Consider the following 19,580-nt stretch of genomic DNA (forward strand, 5'->3'; position numbering starts at 1 on the left):
ATTTTTTCCTTAGTCCGGGTTTACAGGGTTTTCCGGACCAGAACAAGGCCCGGTCCAACCGGCCGGTCCAATTCGGGTTTCTAAACAATGGTTCAAACCCAATCTTGACAAGTTCGTCATCATCTGCATTGACGACATTATCATATATTCCAAATCACCATAAAATCATGAACACCATTTGCAAAGAGTTCTACAGACACTGTGTGATCACAAACTGTATGCCAAGTTAAAGAAATGCGAGTTCTGGATCACTAGTGTACAATTCCTCGGTCACAAACAAAGATGACATCTCAGTCAACCTACAGAAGGTTGCAGCAATTATAGATTGGCCACGACCCATTAATGTGAAGTTCGGAGCTTCTTGGGATTGGCAAGCTATTATCGACGCTTCGTTCAAAACCTCTCGAAGCTTGCATCACCCTTAACGCGACTAACCTAGAAAAACACACTGTTTGAATGAACTGACGAACAGGAACGTTTCTTTCAAGAGTTTAAAAGCAAACATGTGTCAACCCCAATACTAGCACTCCCTACGGGAATAGATGGGTTTGTAATTTATAGTGATACCTCATACAATAGGTTGGGTTGCGTCCTTATGCAAAATGAAAAAGTCATTGCATATGTCTCGCATCAACTAAAGACTCACAAGGAAAACTACTCAACCCATGATCTAGAATTGGCTATGGTGATCTTTGCCCTTAAGATCTGGAGTCATTATCTCTACGGAATAACCTGTGAGATCTATACTGATCATAAGAGTCTTAAATATCTGTTTACACAGAAAGAACTGAATATGAGGCAACGACAATGGCTAGAATTTATGAAAGACTCCGATGTATAGATTCATCACCATCCAGACAAAGTTAACGTAGTAGCAGACATATTAAGTCGAAAGACCGCTAGAAGCTTAGCATGTACCCTCATTCCCCTCAAGATCAATGGATTGCTCACCAAAATAATTGTAAAACCCACTTTGATTGTAGAAATTAGAGCGCGCCAATATGAAGATAAAATTATAAAGAAAAAAATAAGATAAGCAAGGAAGTACGCCCAATCCTGATTTCGCTATAAGTAATAGGATGCTAAAATTTTGAAATCGAATTTGCATACACGACATTCTAGAGCTCAAGAAGAAGATATTGGTGAAAGCTCATAGCTTGAGGTTTGCAGTCCACCCCAGCAATACAAAGATGTGTCATAATCTAAAGGAGCACTATTGGTGGACATGAATGAAAAAGAACATAACGAGCCATGTTTCCAAATGCTTGCAATGTCAACAATTTAAAGCGGAACATCAGAAACCAGCAAGATTTACTCCTCATTCCTGAATGGAAATGAGAACACATTACTATGGACTTTATTATTGGAATACCACAATCGGCCTCGAAGAACGACGTGATATGGGTTATAGTCGATCGATTGACAAAGTTGATGCATTTTCTACTAGTCAGAGTCACGTACTATCTCAATAAGTTCGCCACATTATACATCAAGGAAATCATTAGATTGCACCACACCTTTGTTTTAATCGTGTCTGACCAAGACCCTCAATTCGTGTCTTATTTTTTAAACAAATTACAAAAAGCTTTGGGAACTACACTGAAGTTTAGTATCGCCTATCACCCGCAAACTGATGGACAATCCAAAAGGACAATTCAAACCTTGGAAGACATGTTACCGGTATGCGTACTAGACCTTAAAGATAACTGGGATGAGCACTTGCCTTTAGTAGAATTTACTTATAACAACAGTTACCAAGCAAGCATTGGAATGGCTCCCTACGAAGCACTGTATGGAAAGAAATGTCAATCACCTCTGTGTTGGACAAAAATTGGAAACATAAAGTTATTGAGCCCTGAATCATACAGATAGCAAGTGATAAAATTCAACTCATCCAACGTCGAATTTGCACTGCCCAGAGTCGCCAAAAAAGCTATACAAACACACGGAGACGAGACTTGGAATTTGAAATAGGAAATCATGTTTTCCTAAAGATCTCACTAACAAAAGGAATGATCCGATTTAGAAAGCAAGGAAAGTTAAACCCACGTTACATCGGACCATTTGAGATATTAGAAAAGATTGGTCATGTAACATATCACCTTGCACTGTCACCTGAACTGTCCAATGTCCACAATGTGTTCCACGTTTCGATGCTTCAACGACATCTATAAGATTCCAAGCATGTTGTCAATTATGAGAACCTGAAAGTTCAAGAAGATCTCTCTTATGAAGAACAACCAGTGTAAATTCTCGATCGTCGTGATCAGATTCTTCGAAACGAGATCATACCTCTTGTAAAAGTCTTGTAGAGAAATCATCCGGTTGAAAAAGCAACATGGGAAACTGAAAATCAAATGCGGGCCAAATACCCACACATTTTCGAAAATCAAGGTACGTCAAGTTTGGGGACAAACTTCTATTTAGAGGGGGAGAAATGTGACACCTCAAATGTTTAATTAATTTTAATACCCCGAATATATACATAATAATAAATATATTTAATTTCATAGTTGTATGTGCTGAAATGTAATTTAATTTAAGTTAGCAGTCATTGTGTTTAACCATTGAAAAAAAAAATTGAAACAAGTGTTAAGGATAAAAGGAAATAAGGTTGGGGAATGAAAGGACTTGCAACGTGGTATCACCATGTGGTCATCTTGTCCAGGGGAGATGCACTGGCACACTTATAAATAGGGTGTGGGTAAGAAGGAGAGAGGGACTAAAAGAATATGTAATCAGTTAGTAAATGAGGGAGTTTCGGGGAACGGAGAAGTAAAAGTAAGGGGATTAATAGTAAGGTGAATAATATTATACCTTGAGTTACCATAAAATATTTTACGTATATCTTGGGTTACCACAAATTATTTTATGTAATTCATGTTTATAAATTATATTAATGTTTCAATTACGTTAATTATTTCTGAACCCTATGTGCGTAAAAATGGAAATCCATGGATATAATCGTTTATTAAATATGCTTTTGAGAAATTATTTTATAAGTACCACCACGAACGTCCCATGCATTGGGGGACTTAAACAATCCTTGGCCTCTGAATTGTCACTTTAGTGACCCTCTAACAACTTCATGCCTTGGGAGACTCAAATAACCATGGGTTTTTGATTAATCACTTTGTGAACCTCTGTGTGTTATGGATCCATTGGCTCTCTATTTTGTTCTGTTCTGTACTGTGGTTATGATAATTTTGCTATAATTATGCATTTCGTTTATGTTATTAAATGATTTACTCGAACCCAACTATTCTCTGTTTGGCTTAAATAATTATCCATGGTGATTTTATACCCTTATGCTCTCAGTATAATATTTCTCACTCTGCCATGTGCTAATAGTTGTTATCCCGTTTCAAGTGATGAAATATAAGGAACAGTGGTAACCTCGTGTAATGAAACTAGCACAGGACTTAATGCGGACGTTTTGTAATTTTTTTTTTTTTTTTTGTAATAATTGTCTGATCATCAATAAAATAAATAAAAAACCTGAGAAATGTTTCTCTTTTTTTTTGGTAACATTATTGAGCATTTTGATTATTTATTTACCCATTTATTTCTTTATCTCGTCTCTGTCTGCGCCATTTAATTTGTTAAAATTAGAATTATTTAGCTAGTTGCGATCTAGTCCTAAGTACTCGGGGTTAGGTCGTGACACTTATGCGATGAAGTATCTAAAACACTATATAATTTGTACTTTTTTCAATATCAAATACTTTTTGACCATCTTAAATAGAAACATAGTAATAAAAAAAAATTATTATTTGAGTCATATAATCTCTGTGCTTTTCTACATGCCTTTTTATAATAAACAAAAAAAATCAGCTTATAAGTCATGCCCAAAATAACCCTAATTATAATGTCTAAGCAATAATTTGGATTGTAAATAGAACCACCCATATTTGTAATTTATCTCTAAAAAATAAAAAAATAAAAAGGGTAATTCTATTTACACACTGTGGGGATATATTTTCTGAGTCCTAATACGTGACCAAGGTGACGCCGACGTGTCAGCCGATGTGCCACGTGTCCAGGTCATAACGCCGAGGTGATCTCGGCAAGGCCGAGGTTATCTCCGAAAATATCGGAATCCGAGATAAACGGATAAGGGACAAGAGTCCTAGAATGATAAAGGACTTCAGCATGGATAGGGATAACACTTTTAGGGAGTATATCTTTATCTCTTAGAAAGTCCAGGATAAGCATTGAGCAAGAGTCCATTGAAGCTAGGCTTCTAGTGGGACAAGGATTGAGTTAACTATAAAAGAAAGGCACCCCATGGGTCTAAGGTACGCAATTTATATTCAGTACAGTAAGTTTAGCACTATTGATTATCTTTGAGAGATATACTGACTTGATCGTCGGAGTGCCCCCGGGTGGAAGAACCACCGCCGGAATCTTTTCTTTCTGTTGCAGATCGGCCAGGTGCCATCTATTCTGCCAGTACTTTCCAACTGAATACTAAGTTTGGCAGTGTCATCAGAAAATCACTCACACAATTTGGCGTCATCTGTGGGAAAGAAAGGAGAATAGATGGCCAGTGACGGACAGAAGGAAAAGATTAGGGACGACACTCCTGCTAGGAGTGGCAAACTTATCGACATTGACGTTGAAGGAGACAACCGCAATATAGAAACTCGTGACTAGAATCACAGCAAGAAAGACGTCGGCCAGGATGGCGACGTACCAAAGCAGCCAGATCGAAGTAGGTACTACCATGAGGATGACCTCCAGGTATGGAAGGACAGATGCCTGCGAAGGGACGAAGAGGTAAAAGAGATGGCAAACAAATTGGCAGACCTGTAATTGGTCGTCAATTTTATGATGCAAAACAATGTCATGCAGCCACCATACCCGCTGCAAGACACACCAATTCCAGCAGCTAATGCCCAGAAGGGAGGGCAGAAGACAATCCCAATAGCCCCTCAGCACACCAGAAACGAAAAACACTCTCACCGGCCTTCTAAGGAGGTCGGGCGAAAAGAATCGAAGAGAAAAGAGTCGCGGAGGACGCACCGCGCCAAAGAGGCTGACCCTAGAGAACATCGGCATGTTCAGAGACAGGCACTTTGCTTCGACACAACTCACAGAGAAAGATCGAAGAGGACCCACCACGAAGCTGAGAGTAGTGTGCCGAAAAGACTGAAGTCAGGAGACAGCCAAGCCCTAGACGGAGCAAAGAAGACTTAAGGGATTACCTCAAGAAGAAGCAGCAGAATGTCGATGCCGAGGTAACTTCCCCTAAAAAGTCGAGAACACCATTCTCGGTGGAACTAGACAAATTTGATGCACCAAAGAAATTCAGTATGCCGAGGTTCCAAATTTACGATGGTAAGTCGGACCCCAACTTCCACGTTGGATTATACTTGAACTTGATGGCATTATATAGTGGGAACGAGCCGTTGCTCTGCAAAGTGTTCCCCTCATCTTTTGGGGAGATTGCATCAGATTGGTTCCACAAATTACCGAAGGGAAGCGTCAAGACTTGGGAAGGCCTGGCCGAGATGTTTGTGGCCAGGTTCGTGACAAACAAGCTACAGCCATTAAGGGTGGACGCATTAATGGCTCTGAAGATTAGTAAGGAAGAAGGTCTTAGGGCCTATGCAAAAAGGTACTATGAGGTGTTCAACCGAATACCAGAGTGTAATCAAGAGGTGGCGGTCGTATCTTTCAAGAACGGCCTAAAAGACAACTGTCCACTACGAAAATCTTTGGAAAAGACATTGCCAAAAAGCATGGAAGAGCTCATGGCAAGAATCGAGAAGTATGCCAGAGCCGAGGAAGATACGTCTTGGACTAAGGAAACAAAGCAAGAAAAGGGAAACGGCTCACCGAAGCGAAGCCGAGGTAACAATGGATCAAGCAAGCAAAAGACAGAACTGAGGGCTGCACAGGCAGTGACAAATGTGTTCTGAATTCCAATTCACAAAGTCTTAGATCAAATTCGGAATCAACCCTATTTCAGAACACCAGCAAAGGCACCAGGAGAATTCATGGAAAGAAACCTCGGAAGGCATTGTACTTACCATAATGAAAACGGGCATATGACTCAGGGTTGCAGAGCCCTGAAAACATACTTGGAAGACCTGGTGAGGCAAGGCCATCTGAGAGACCTTGTCGATGAGGCCAGGACAAGGGAAGAACAGGCAAGATTGCCTCAGGCGCCAACAGCTCCACCCCCCCAGCACAGCAACCTCAAGCAGGAGGACCTCGGGTAGTTAATGTGATTCACTCGAAGGTTATTGAGAACGAAATTAGAGGGGAGACCCAGAAGGTGAAGCACCTGCAACATGTCTACCAAGTCGAGGAGAAGAGGCACCGGGCAGCGGAGTGCCAAGGACCAATAGTGTCCTTTTCAGAAGCCGACCTTGAGATGGTACAGCATCCGTATAATGATGCCTTGGTAGTATCCCTCCAGGTTGGGGAGTGCCAAGTAAAACACATCCTGATTGACCAAGGCAGCTCTTGCGACATCATGTACGTTCGATGTTACAAGGAGCTCGGCCTTCACCCAGATGATATGGAGCAATCCAATAGCCCAATGGTTAGGTTCAATGGAATGCCGACATGGCCACTAGGAACAACCAGCTTGGAGGTACAGGCAGGCACTAGGAGGGTAATAATAGAGTTCACCATAATCGACACACCCTCCCCTTACAACATCATCTTGGAAAAGCCATGGTTGCATGCAATGGGGACTGTTCCCTCCACACTGCATCAACTATTGCGGTTCCCAACAGAGCATGGGATTGAAGAGATCAGGGAAGACCAACTGCAGGCAAAAAATTGCTTCATGGAAGCAATGAAATCCACCTGCAGCATTCGAGAACCAGAGAAGGCAGAGATTGAAGATGAGGACGTGGAGGTCCTAGAGGATGTCAGCAAGGAGCCAGCCGAGAAAAGTGAACAAGCACTAAAGAAAATCCTCGTCTAGGAGGGGGATGAAGAATGCTTCTTTCTTCTCGGCTCAGGCTTAGCCGAAGAAGAGAAAAAAGATTTGGAAGCTTTTTTGAGAGCAAACATTGAGGTGTTCGCGTGGACACCTTACGAAATGCCAGGCATTGACCCCGAGGTCACTTACCATAAGCTGAACATTGACAAGTTGGTCAAACTTGTAATCCAACGAGCAAGAAGTCCGACGTTGATACACGTCGAAGCAGTAGAGGAAGAAGTAGACAAACTTCTCGAGGCCAAGGCCATTCGAGAAGTAGATTACCTGACATGGCTATCAAACACAGTGGTAGTGAAGAAAAAGAATGGTAAATGGAAGGTCTGCGTAGATTTTATCAGCTTGAACAAAGCCTGTCCCAAAGACAGTTTTCCTCTACCTAAGATTGACCAGCTGGTAGATGTCACTTCAGGACATGGAAGGATGAGCTTCCTAGATGCCTACAGGGGATACCATCAGATAGCCATGTATTCCCCAGATGAGGAGAAGACTGCATTTGTCACCCCAAAAGATCTGTACTGCTACAGAGTGATGCCTTTCGGGTTGAAAAATGCAGGAGCAACTTTCCAAAGACTGGTAACCAAGATGTTCAAACACCTGATTGGCCGAACGATGGAAGTCTACATCGACGACATGGTCGTGAAGACCAAGGAACCAGAAGGACATCTGGCTGACCTCAAAGCAGTCTTTGGAATCCTAAAAACATATCGGCTCCGACTCAATGCAGCAAAGTGTGCATTTGAAGTGGGATCTAGTAAGTTTTTGGGATACCTAGTGACCAGAAGGGGCATTGAGGCCAGCCCAGATCAGATTAAGGCCATCATGGAGTTGAAGAGCCCAACGTCAACAAAACAGGTACAAATGCTAACTGGAAAGGCCGCAGCCCTGAACAAGTTCATCAACAGAAGTTCAAACAAGTGCAAACCGTTCTTCAACTTCATAAAGAAAGCCACAGACTTCTTATGGACTGAGGAATGCGAAGCCGCTTTGACCGACCTGAAAAAGTATTTGACCACAGCCCCAATCCTCTCAAACCCAGAACCTGGAGAGGAGTTGTTCCTGTACTTAGCAGTTTCAGAACACGCAGTAAGCGCAGTGGTAATCTGAGAAGAAAAAATGGAGCAAAGGGCTGTTTACTATGTAAGCAAAACCCTGGCCGATGTAGAAACAAGGTACCTACCCTTAGAGAAATTGGCACTGGCCTTAGTAATGGCTTCAAAGAAGCTGAACCATTACTTCCAGACCCATAAAATTGTGGTGCTAACTGAACACCCCTTAAAGTCATTGCTGCAACAAGGAGACTTAACAGGAAGAATAGCCAGATGGGCAGTCGCCTTAGGCCAATATGACCTGCAGTACAGACCCAGAACAGCAATCAAGGGCTAAGTTTTGGCCGACTTCATGGCGGAGTTCACGCCAGAATCCATCGAACATCGGGCTCCGTTAAGCCGAGGTAAATGATATCCAAACAAGCAATGAGGAGCCCAGGCAAAGGCAAAAGAACAAAGCAAAGAGGAAAAACTCAGACCCCGCAGCATTTACATCAGCGACTCTTTTTGACTGTTAGTTGATGGGAGTTCCAACCAACAGGGAGCAGGGACAGGGGTAATACTGGTATCTCTAGATGGGCAGATACTAGAACAGTCGATTCGTTTGGGTTTCAAGGCCTCAAACAATGAAGCAGAATATGAAGCACTCATTGCAGGACTAAAGCTCGCAGGAGCAGTACAAGCAGATGAGGTAATAGTTTTTTGTGACTCACAGCTTATAGTTAACCAAACAACAGGTGAGTTTACAGCCTGAGATGAAAGAATGTGGGCCTACGCAAAGGAGGTCATCAGGTTGTCACCCTTGTTTCAGAACTGCCGACTACTTCAGGTAAGTCGAGATGATAATAGCCACGCCGATGCGTTGGCCAACCTAACTAGTGCAATACAACTTGGAAAAGCAAGGACCATAATGGTTGACTACTTGTCAAGCCCGAGCATCGAACCACTGGCCACAGAGCATGAAGCAATGTGTGTGGACATGAGACCAAGCTGGATGGATACAATTGTTGCATTCTTGAAAGAAGAAAAGCTACCAGACGACCACAAGGAGGCACACAAGACCAGATTGAAGTTGGCAAGATTCAGTCTAACAACAGAAGGACATCTCTACAGAAGATCCTTCACTGGACCCCTTTTGAGGTGTGTACATCTTTCACAAGTTGAAGATTTTTTATATGAAATACATGAAGGAATTTGTGGAAGTCACGCTGGGGGCAGATCACTTGCCCATAGGGCCATTACCCAGGGGTATTGGTGGCCCTACATGTAGAAAGATGCAAAAGCCTATGTGAAGAAATGCAAAAAATGCCAAAGATTTGCACCTCTGATACACCAACCAGCAGTAGATCTGAACCCTGTATCCAGTCCTTGGCCATTTGCCCAATGGGGCATGGATCTCGTTGGGAAACTACCCCAAGCAACTGGGCAAAGGAAATACTCGCTGGTAGCAACGGATTACTTCACTAAATGGATAGAAGCTGAACCCCTTGCCAAAATCCGAGATGTAGATGTGAAAAACTTCATTTGGAAAAATATCATCACAAGATTTGGGATTCCAAGAGCAATAGTTACCGACAATGGAACACAATTTGATAATAAGCTAATCAAGAGCTTCTGCGCAAAGTTCAAGATCAAGAACTACTTTTCAACCCGAAGTTTTCATCAGAGCAATGAACAAGCAGAAGCAACCAACAAAGTAATCTTGGATGGGATAATGAAGAGGCTGCAAGTAGCCAAGGGAAAGTGGGTGGATGAACTACAAAGTGTGCTTTGGGCATATCGGACTACGCCGAGAAGATCAACGGGGGAATCCCTCTTTGCCATGGCCTATGGCACAGAAGCTGTCATTCTGCTGGAGGTCGGCATTCCTGGGATCAGAACCCAGGGAGTAGAGAACGGGACTAATGATGTACTCTTAGCCCAAGATCTGAACCTACTAGAAGAAAGAAAAGAAAGAGCTGCAATTCAGCTGGCAGCATACCAGCAGCAGCTTGCCAGAGCTTACAATAAAAAAGTTAACCTAAGGGAGTTCCAAGTCGGCGACCTAGTCTTGAGAAAAGTCGTCGGCAGCAAGAAGGATCCCATGGAGGGCAAGCTTGGCCCAAACTGGGAAGGACCCTACAGAATCATCTCGGTTCTGGGCAACGGGGCATATCGGCTTGAAGATAATGAGGGAAAAGAGCTACCTAGGCCTTGGAACACTTGCAATTTGAAATTTTTCAATCACTAGAATATTTTGTTCTTTTGTCATTTGCCGAAATAAATCAATAAAGTCTCAGCTTGTTTATATTTATACACTTGTGACTGATAAAGATATATAATGTTGTTTCTAGAATCCATGTATAATGAGAACCCAAGTGGAGCTTAGGTTCACATTAGGGGGCAGAGAGAAGCGAAAGGATGTTTAACACTTGTTGAAACTTGAGAAAAGTTTACAAGTTGAAGTTAAACCGATATGATGTTTAACACTTATTGAAACTTGAGAAAAGTTTGCAAGTTGAAGTTAAACCGATATGATGTTTAACACTTGTTGAAACTTGAGAAAAGTTTGCAAGTTGAAGTTAAACCGATATGATGTTTAACACTTGTTGAAACTTGAGAAAAGTTTACAAGTTGAAGTTAAACCGATATGATGTTTAACACTTGTTGAAACTTGAGAAAAGTTTGCAAGTTGAAGTTAAACCGATATGATGTTTAACACTTGTTGAAACTTGAGAAAAGTTTACAAGTTGAAGTTAAACCGATATAATGTTTTACACTTGTTGAAACTTGAGAAAAGTTTACAAGTTAAAGTCAAACGAAGTCTGTATGACCGAGGTATGTTATCCCGAGAAGATTGCACAAAGATTGAAGCATATGCTAAAGATATATTTTAAGTATGGAATCATACAAGAGTAATACAGAGAAGGCACACATACAAGCATTCAGAAAAGAGAGTTATATTAAAAGAGTTGACATATCGGCCAAAGCCTACAATTGTTCCAGAAAGAAAAGTACAAAGCATAAAAGAAAGAGAAAAACATAAAATCAAGAGTCTTCAGCAACAGGCTGGGTTTGGACCTCGGATGACTGCTGAGAAGACATCTCGGTAACCTTCTCGGCCGCAAGTTCAGCATCAATTTCTTGAAGGGTCTCATCTATGCTCTTGTCGGCAGGAGGCGCGTCCGATGACGCCTTCTCTAGAGTGGCATCCTTGGGGACTTCCTCATCCTCCTCATCCGGAGTCAAGTCCAGGACTTGCTCATTTTGAGTAGGTGACTTGGCCCCAGCAGGTTCCTTGGGCTTCCTCACCAAAACCTCCTCCTCAGACTCAGAGTCGTCATCGGCGGTTTGGCTTGGAGTTAAGGGAAATGTCAACGGAATGACATCGGCATTCCTGATGGGGGAGTCCTCGAGGACATCAAGCCTTTTCAGCAAGGTGATCCAGCCAAGGGTCAAACCCATGTTTCATGCCTGCTTCACCTGCTTTTCGTAGTCCGCCGTAACGTCAGCCACCCCCTCGTTGTAGCCCTTTTCATCGGCTGCCTTGACTTCAGATTCTTTGGTGGCCAAAGCGTCTTGAAGTTCTTTTTGGGCCTTGGCCATTTTCTCCTCGGCATCCTTCTTTTCGGCCTCAAGCACCTTTTTAATGGCCTCAGCAGAGTCCGCCTTTTCTTCAGCGTCGTTTTGGGCCTTGATGGCAACCTCGGCCTGGTCCTCTAACTTTTTCATTTTTAATTGCAAACTTTTGTTGGTCTTTTGAAGACTGGAGACCTCTCTCTTTATTTCGGCTAGTTCTCAAAAGATTGTATTGAGAAAGAATGGGCATGCTGGATGGCCTAAAAGTAAAACAGAACAGAAGTTGTTAGAAAAAATTACAAGTATGGAATGAACAAAAAAGAAAGAAAAAGTAGCCAGATAAAGACACTTACTTGAACGGAGCGTTGAAGCATCAGAGCGTAGTTTTCATACTCGCTTAACTCGGCATTTCGATTAAGATCGTCAGGTAAAAGCAGAGCGGTACTGAGGGCTACGCCGACGTTGATGTCATCGGCACTATCATTGGCCATAACTGGCTTGTCCTCCAGAGTGATTTTTGGGCCCCAGGGGCCATCATGTTTTTTGGACCCCGAGGTGGTAGCAGAGGATGACCTCGGCCTCTTTGATTTCGGAGAATCGGATGGTTGGGCCTCGGCACGCCTCTTCTCCGTGGTAGGCTGGGACTTGTCACTTTCAGCCAGTTTGGAGATCAGCAACGTGTCCTCAGTGTCAACCTGAGTCACCTTCGCCTTTGGTTGTGCCTTCTTTATTCTTTTCGGTTTAACAGGGGGCTGAGACTGTGCTGGTGGAGCGTCAATGGATAATGGGATGCTGGCCAAGAGATCTTTGGCAACTGCTTTTTGGCGGCCCATTTCCGCAGCAAAAACTGTTCGTCGCCAACGTTGGCGCTGGGATATCGGGATCAGGTATGGAGCCGAGGTTGACGGCTGCTCGACAGGATCAGAGGTTGATCCTTGATTTGTCCGAGATGTGGACTCGCCTTGTGGTGTTGTGGCAGAAGGTGGAGAAAGGCTTTTCTTCTTCTTTTTTGGGACGTCAGGAAGAGCAGACTTATAAGTGGGGATAAAGTTGAAAAGCAGAGGGGCTTTCTGCTTGAGAACTGGCAGATCCAAAAGTCTCCTCAAGTCTTTGCTGGGAAAGAAAGACTGACGGAAACCCTTTGGTGGCTGAGGAAGAGCTGCAAGCAAAACCGACGTTAGAAACAGATAAAATATTAAAGACTTTGAAATTTTTGAAAAAACAAATAAGTGTGGACGCAGGGCTCTTACCATTGCCCTCTACAAAAATGGTTTGAGGAAGAGGATAAAGATGGAGGTCCTCATCTAGAGCGAACTCCCAGTTCTCCGAGGTAATAAAGTAGTCATCTCTAGCTCCCTTGTTGGAGTCTGGGAGGTCGGCTACGATTTTGTACTCTATAGATCTTGGCTTGAGGTAGTAAACATAGCCCGTATCTCTTTTGAGGCCACACATGGTGTAGCAGTACTGGATGTCGGCTAAGGTGATCCTAGCGTTTTCTTGTTTGGCTAAGGCTGTGATACCGTTAATAATGCGGTAGGAGTTGATGACAAGTTGCATTGGGTTCAACTTATAATAGTAGATTACCTCGCGGAAAAGGATATTGAGTGGAAGCCGAAGTCCGTACTCAATAAAGGCTACAATAGGAAAGGGCATGGAATCAGTAGTGGGCATGATGGAGTCGTCATCCCCAGCCAACCTCAGATTGATGTCGGCAGGGATGGAAAACTCTCGCCTAAAGAATTCTAGTTTTGTCGGGGTGTCTATTCTATGTTTCCACATACCCATGATATCGGCTTAAACTAAAAAGGTTGGATTTCGAAAGGGGTATCTCTAAAGGGTTTTTGTGGACCTCGGCTAAAGCTGGAAGATACACAGAATGTGTGGGAATAGTTTTAGTTTTTCCTAAAAAATTGAGGGTTCTATAAGCGAATCCCAAACCTAGATCTATGAACACAAAGATTGAAGGCGCGAAATGTGGAAAACAGAAAAGCAAGATTGTGCTTCAGAATTAAGAACAGAGATGGACTATCAAGAACATTGTAAATACGAAGGATATGAGACCAAGAATAGTGCAGAAAAATTTTGAACAGTGCGTATAACTCAAGACATGGGAAAAAAGCAAGGTTATGAAATAAACGTATTCAGATACGAGATTCATCAATTAAAAACTTGAGTAAAACAGCAATGGCGACTAATAATGAAGAGGAATTTCTTGAAAAGCAACAAGAAATAGGAGCCAAGGAAAATGGTGGCTTACCAGAAAAAGGGAAGCTGGGATGGGATTTGCCGAAGTCTGACAACGATTGCAGAGGCAGAGGATCGGTGGAAGTCACGCCGAATGTGGTAAACGGAGCAAGTTACAGAGCTCAGAAAGCTTGAACAATTGAGGAGATGGAAAGCTAGAGAGAGAGAGAGAACTTCAGAAACAATGAAAAGTGAAAAGCGAGGGAAAGAAAGAAAGTTTTGATAAAACAGAAACGGCGGCAAAAGGGCCATAAATGTGCCTAGAAGAACGTATACATGTGAGGAAAATTCGATTTACAGACGCGTATCAGGTACTATCCAGTAAGAAAAAGACGCGTGGCTAAAAACAGTTGAGTTGTTATGCATGATAGCTCATGCGCGTAAAGAAGTTCTTGGAAATCTTGATCTTTAAGAAGACATGTCGGCCTATGATAATGATCTCAGCTTACGTCGATGTACTGACAGAAAGTACCGATATAAGTTTTATCACCTCAGGATGCCGAGGTAATAGAACCTAGGGGCAGTTATAGGGATATATTTTCTGAGTCCCAACACGTGGCCAAGGTGACACCGACGTGTCAGCCGAGGTACCACGTGTCCAGGTCATAACGCCGAGGTGATCTCAGCAAGGCTGAGGTTATCTCCGAAGATATCGGAATCCGAGATAAGCGGATAAGGGACAAGAGTCCTAGAATGATAAAGGACTTCAGCATGGATAAGGATAACACTTTTAGGGAGTATATCTTTATCTCTTAGAGAGTCCAGGATAAGCACTGAGCAAGAGTCCATTGAAGCTAGGCTTCTAGTGGGACAAGGATTGAGTTAACTATAAAAGAAAGGCACCCCCATGGGTCTAAGGTACGCAATTTATATTCAGTACAGTAAGTTTAGCACTATCGATTATCTTTGAGAGATATACTGACTTGATCGTCGGAGTGCCCCCGGGTGGAAGAACCACCGCCGAAATCTTCTCTTTCTGTTGCAGGTCGGCCAGGTGTCATCTATTTTGCCAGTACTTTCCAGCTGAATACTGAGTTTGGTAGTGTGATCGAAAAATCACTCACACACACACCATCAATCCTTTCAATACATACTATTTAACAATTAAATTTATGACAATAATATTCTCAAGTAAAATGACTATTAAGGGCAATATGGATATAGGCATGTGTATACTCATTTCAACAATTTACATACGAAAATATAAATATCTCTATACACACCATTCCTTAGCACAATTTTTTTTTCTATTATTTTTCAACCTCAAAATATTATTATTTTGGAAGATTTAGGGTTTTAAAAAAATTTACATACTATGGATGACATTGATTTGGAACAAAATAGCAATGAAAATGTCAGTTTATTTTGTTATTTATCTTGTTCGTATTGATTTGAAACAAAAAACCGCTACTCATCTTTACAACAATGGCTTATTCGTTTCTTACGCATGCAAAGTTGAACATTTACAAAATGTTCAATTATTTATATTTGAATATAATCATTTTGTTCATATTATTAAAGTTGAACAAGTATTAAATGTTCATGCATAAAAAAAAATTAAATATTTTGGTTTAAGTCGAATATAAATTTGCAAATATAAACAATATAAAAACTTTTTTTTATTTAATTTTTTGTAGAATACCACACCGATTGTTTTGTAGCTATAAAATTTCAATCCACCGTTTGGTTCTCGCCATTTGTTCTCACGTTACTTCCATAGATTCAACACAAAGCAGGGGGAGAGAGACACATACACACACAACAATATAAAATTACCATGAATTGTAATTTGGACATTATTCTCTTTTCAACTTTAATGGTGTATATATCATCTTGTGTTATGGTATATATTGTGTTGTGTAGATTAAGCTAAAAAAATAATATTATAGCTTACATTGCGTAAAAAATTAAAATTTTAAAATATTATTAATGTGAAATAAGTAATGGTATGTATTGCGTGATTGATGTAGGTAAATAGAATTAGGGGTGAGCATGGTCCGGATTGAACCGGATTAAAGTAAAATCAGGACCAATCCGTTATTTACGGTTCCTGAAACATTGGAACCAATCCAATCCGTTTAAATCATGGAACCAATCCGAACCAATCCATTTAAACACGGATTGGATCGGTTTAGGACCACGGATTCACATAATTAAATTACAAAAAAATATATATATATATATATAACACTTTAATCTCATAAAAACATAAACATAGCGCTATATTAGTTCCACAATAGCAACATGTTTTTCTATAATAGCGACATACTGCTCTAGAATTTAAACAACCATAAGAAAACTGGTTTTACCATTAGTATTTTGACCATTACAAATTAAAACTAAAAACTAACAAACAAAAGTAATAAAAGAAGATATTATACGGGTTTAGCTTTGAGTTTAGATTTTATATAGAATAAGAGAAGATACTAAGGAGGATGATGTATAATAAAAATATAGACTATTTGTATACGGTCCGGATCGGTTCCAATCCGGAACTGTGGGGTTCAATCCGGAACCAATCTGTGGACTACGAATTTTTAATTCTTCAATCCGAAACCGAACCACGAATTCAAAAAATTAATCAAAACCAATCGAATTAAACTGAATTGGATCGAATTACAGATTTCACGAACTCCTTACTCAGCCCTAAATAGAATCATCGCATAAAAAATAGAAGTTTATCACCGCATAAAAAATAGAAGTTGTGTACCAAAAGAAAATGGAAAAGTGAGTAATTCCAAAGGGCAATCTGGTCAAATATCCCAAGTACATATTCTGCCACACAAAAATGCAGAGGAGAAAATGGCAACTGTTGGCAGCAGCTTCGTTTCTCCATCAATCTTCCCTTCCCCATATCCAAACGATGTGCGCAATGCTACCATGAAATCTATGTCCAATACCATCATGGTTTCTTGTAAGACTCCCTCTAGATCTAGTAAAGTTTCATGTATGTTATCTGAAAATCCCACAACCAAAATGGAAGAGTACAACATTGCTATGAAGAAGATGATGAGAAACCCATATGAGTATCACCACGATCTTGGTCTGTTTCTTTCTCGCCCTCTAAATTTGTTCTTTTTTATTCTTTATATCTTCAATTCTATATATTTGTTTTTATTGCGATGGTGAATTTGATTTATCAAGTGGGTTTCACTTCTCCAGTCCAAATTGATTTTGGGTTTTTGTCATTTTTGTGGTATGAGGTGAATTTCTTGAATAATCTATTCAGATTCATGTTCACTTTCTTTGATTCATCTTAGTTACATGTATTAGATCTATACCATTTGCTAATTTTAGTTGTTTTTGCTTTGTCATTCTAGGCTTCATCTGGTTTCAGATTATCAACATTTTCATACACAATTTATATTTCTGAGATTGTTTTAATTCCATCATGAACAAAACTAAAACAGTGTCTAGAAATAAAGGCTAGCAGAATGGAATGGACATTCTGTGTATTCCAAATGCAATCATCATTCACCAATTTACGAGAATTGACCATTTGTAATTGAGGACAAGGAATGACCATTTTCATTTATGTTCAAAATCATTTTAGTGAACCAAATACTACCCAAGTTATTTACCCATTTTATATATGGAAAGTATCTGTGATGTATTTTAAGGTCTCTTTAGTGGTCTAATTAATCTCATCATGACTCAGGTATGAACTACACATTGATAACTGATAAGCTGATTGTGGGCTCCCAACCTCAGAAACCTGAAGACATAGATCATCTGAAAAAGGAAGAAGATGTTGCCTACATCCTTAACTTGCAGCAGGACAGAGACATTGAGTATTGGGAAATAGACTTGAAGTCTATAATAAAAAGATGCCGAGACCTTGAAATTCGTCACATGAGAAGGCCGGTAAGCAAGTCACCTTCAATACTAATGATTTTGCAAATAAGTTAGTTTCATTTGCTTATAAATTGTTAATGCTGGGAAATCACTTCTACATATGATATGATAATTGGTATGTTGAAACTTCTTGACATGAAAAAATGTCCAACGCCAATGTGGTGAAAAATCACATTACTTATTTCAAAATTGGTGAAAAATCATTTTACCCCTTGTAGTTTGCCCAAAGACGTGTACCCCCCTTGCCCTTATAAAACCTACACTTGCACCTCTGCTCTCATAACTAAATTGAAAATGTGAATGTCTTTAATGGAAAATGGAAAAAGACAAAATTACCCATTTGAACTTCTCCCTCCCCTCCCTCTCTTGTTCTTACTCTATACTTTTCGTTACAAATCTGTCCATGTTGCCTGCCACCACAACCTATCACTGGCCAAAACACCCCAAACCTTGCTCATTAGATAACAGAAATGATACAGGCCCCCTTTTGTTTTGACCCCCACAATCCCTTACATAGCTAGAGATAGGAGGGAAAAAAAACGAAAAACAAAAAAGCAAAAGGTTGGCCAATCATAATGCATTGAGGATGGTGGGGGTCCTCCAAAAAGGGGGTCCCAACCTTTTTCCATTAGATAAATACCTACCCAACTGTAAACCTTACCTCCATATCTTTTTGACTTTCTCTTCTACCTTTCATTTCTCTAAAAGCATGTGTTTAGATTATGTACACACCAAGTTGAATATAATATATATATATATATATATAGAGAGAGAGAGAGAGAGAGAGAGAGAGACGTTTTTTGGTGCTTTTGGGCACTTGACTTAACATCTTTATGTTATGCATTGGAAGGCAAGAGATTTTGACCCAGATTCCTTGAGAAGTGGATTACCTAAAGCTGTTTCATCTTTGGAATGGGCCATTTCAGAGGGAAAAGGAAAAGTGTATGTGCACTGTACAGCTGGATTGGGGAGAGCTCCTGCTGTTGCAATTGCTTACATGTTTTGGTTTTGTGACATAGATGTAAGTTCTCAACTCTTCAATATGCTATCCCAGCTTGATTTATGTTTTCCATCAATTTGTTGATATGTTTTACTATTTTTCTTTTGCTTCTTCTGGTAATTGGAATGAAGTTTAAACTGATTTGCATTGTACAGCATGACTTTTTTTAGTTATTTAGTGATTATTTCACTGCTTAATCCCTTGTTCCCTATCTAAAAAAAAAAATCCTTGTTCAAAATTCCTGATAAATATATATATATATATATATATTATTTTAGTTAAGGCTGGTTTTTTATTGTGATAGCTGAACACGGCATATAATAGGCTTACTTCAAAGAGACCTTGTGGACCCAATAAAAGTGCAATCCGTGGAGCTACTTATGATTTGGCTGAGAATGATCCTTGGAAGGAGCCCTTTGAGAATCTTCCGGGACATGCTTTCGAGGGCATATCAAATTGGGAAAGGAAATTGATTCAGGACAGGGTCCGCGCCCTCCGTGGAACTTGAGAATGATGCTGAGATTTGTCTTAAAATTCATTAAGCATAAGTCTAGAGACAAACTCCCCAGTGCGCTTTATGGCACGAGAAGCCTGACTGTGGAGCCACTTTCCCCTCTGATTAAGTATTTTGCTTCATTTCTAATGAAGAATAAAAGGCAAAGAAGAAACAGAAGACACGCAAAGAATGGAAATACAAACTGTTTTATGAATGATTATTTATTTTGGAATGCAAAGGTGATGGGATAGACAAAAGGGCACTAGTTCCCTGTATGCATAAATTGTCTTGCTGAGGATGGATTTGAATAAGGTGTTTGGTATGCCTAGCCACAGAATTTAGTAGCAAAGGATTTGAAACCTAATGCTCAATTCTAACTAGAAATTGGAAGTGTCAACACAACCTTTTGGGCTATATGTT

General features: G+C 40.5%; 1 protein-coding gene across 1 annotated transcript; it reads left to right on the top strand.

The window, feature by feature from the left end:
• The first annotated feature begins 16,456 nt into the window (after positions 1-16,456).
• Positions 16,457-19,435, top strand: LOC145794950 (phosphoglucan phosphatase LSF2, chloroplastic-like). The gene is made up of 4 exons (XM_082877405.1): positions 16,457-16,852; positions 17,468-17,673; positions 18,515-18,685; positions 18,969-19,435. The coding sequence occupies exons 1-4, from the start codon at positions 16,612-16,614 to the stop codon at positions 19,170-19,172; spliced, it is 822 nt and encodes a 273-aa protein (XP_082733531.1). The 5' UTR covers positions 16,457-16,611; the 3' UTR covers positions 19,173-19,435.
• The last annotated feature ends 145 nt before the right edge of the window (positions 19,436-19,580 follow it).

The sequence above is a fragment of the Camellia sinensis genome, chromosome 1 (genome assembly GCF_055761805.1).
Source record: "Camellia sinensis isolate YWXY chromosome 1, ASM5576180v1, whole genome shotgun sequence".
NCBI lineage: Eukaryota > Viridiplantae > Streptophyta > Magnoliopsida > Ericales > Theaceae > Camellia > Camellia sinensis.

Excerpts from the sequence above, each read along its gene's own strand:
- LOC145794950 (XM_082877405.1), top strand. The coding sequence starts at position 16,612 with ATGGCAACTGTTGGCAGCAGCTTCGTTTCTCCATCAATCTTCCCTTCC. Across the intron at positions 17,674-18,514 it reads TTCGTCACATGAGAAGGCCG|GCAAGAGATTTTGACCCAGA; the intron begins GTAAGCAAGTCA and ends ATGCATTGGAAG. Across the intron at positions 18,686-18,968 it reads TTTGGTTTTGTGACATAGAT|CTGAACACGGCATATAATAG; the intron begins GTAAGTTCTCAA and ends TTATTGTGATAG.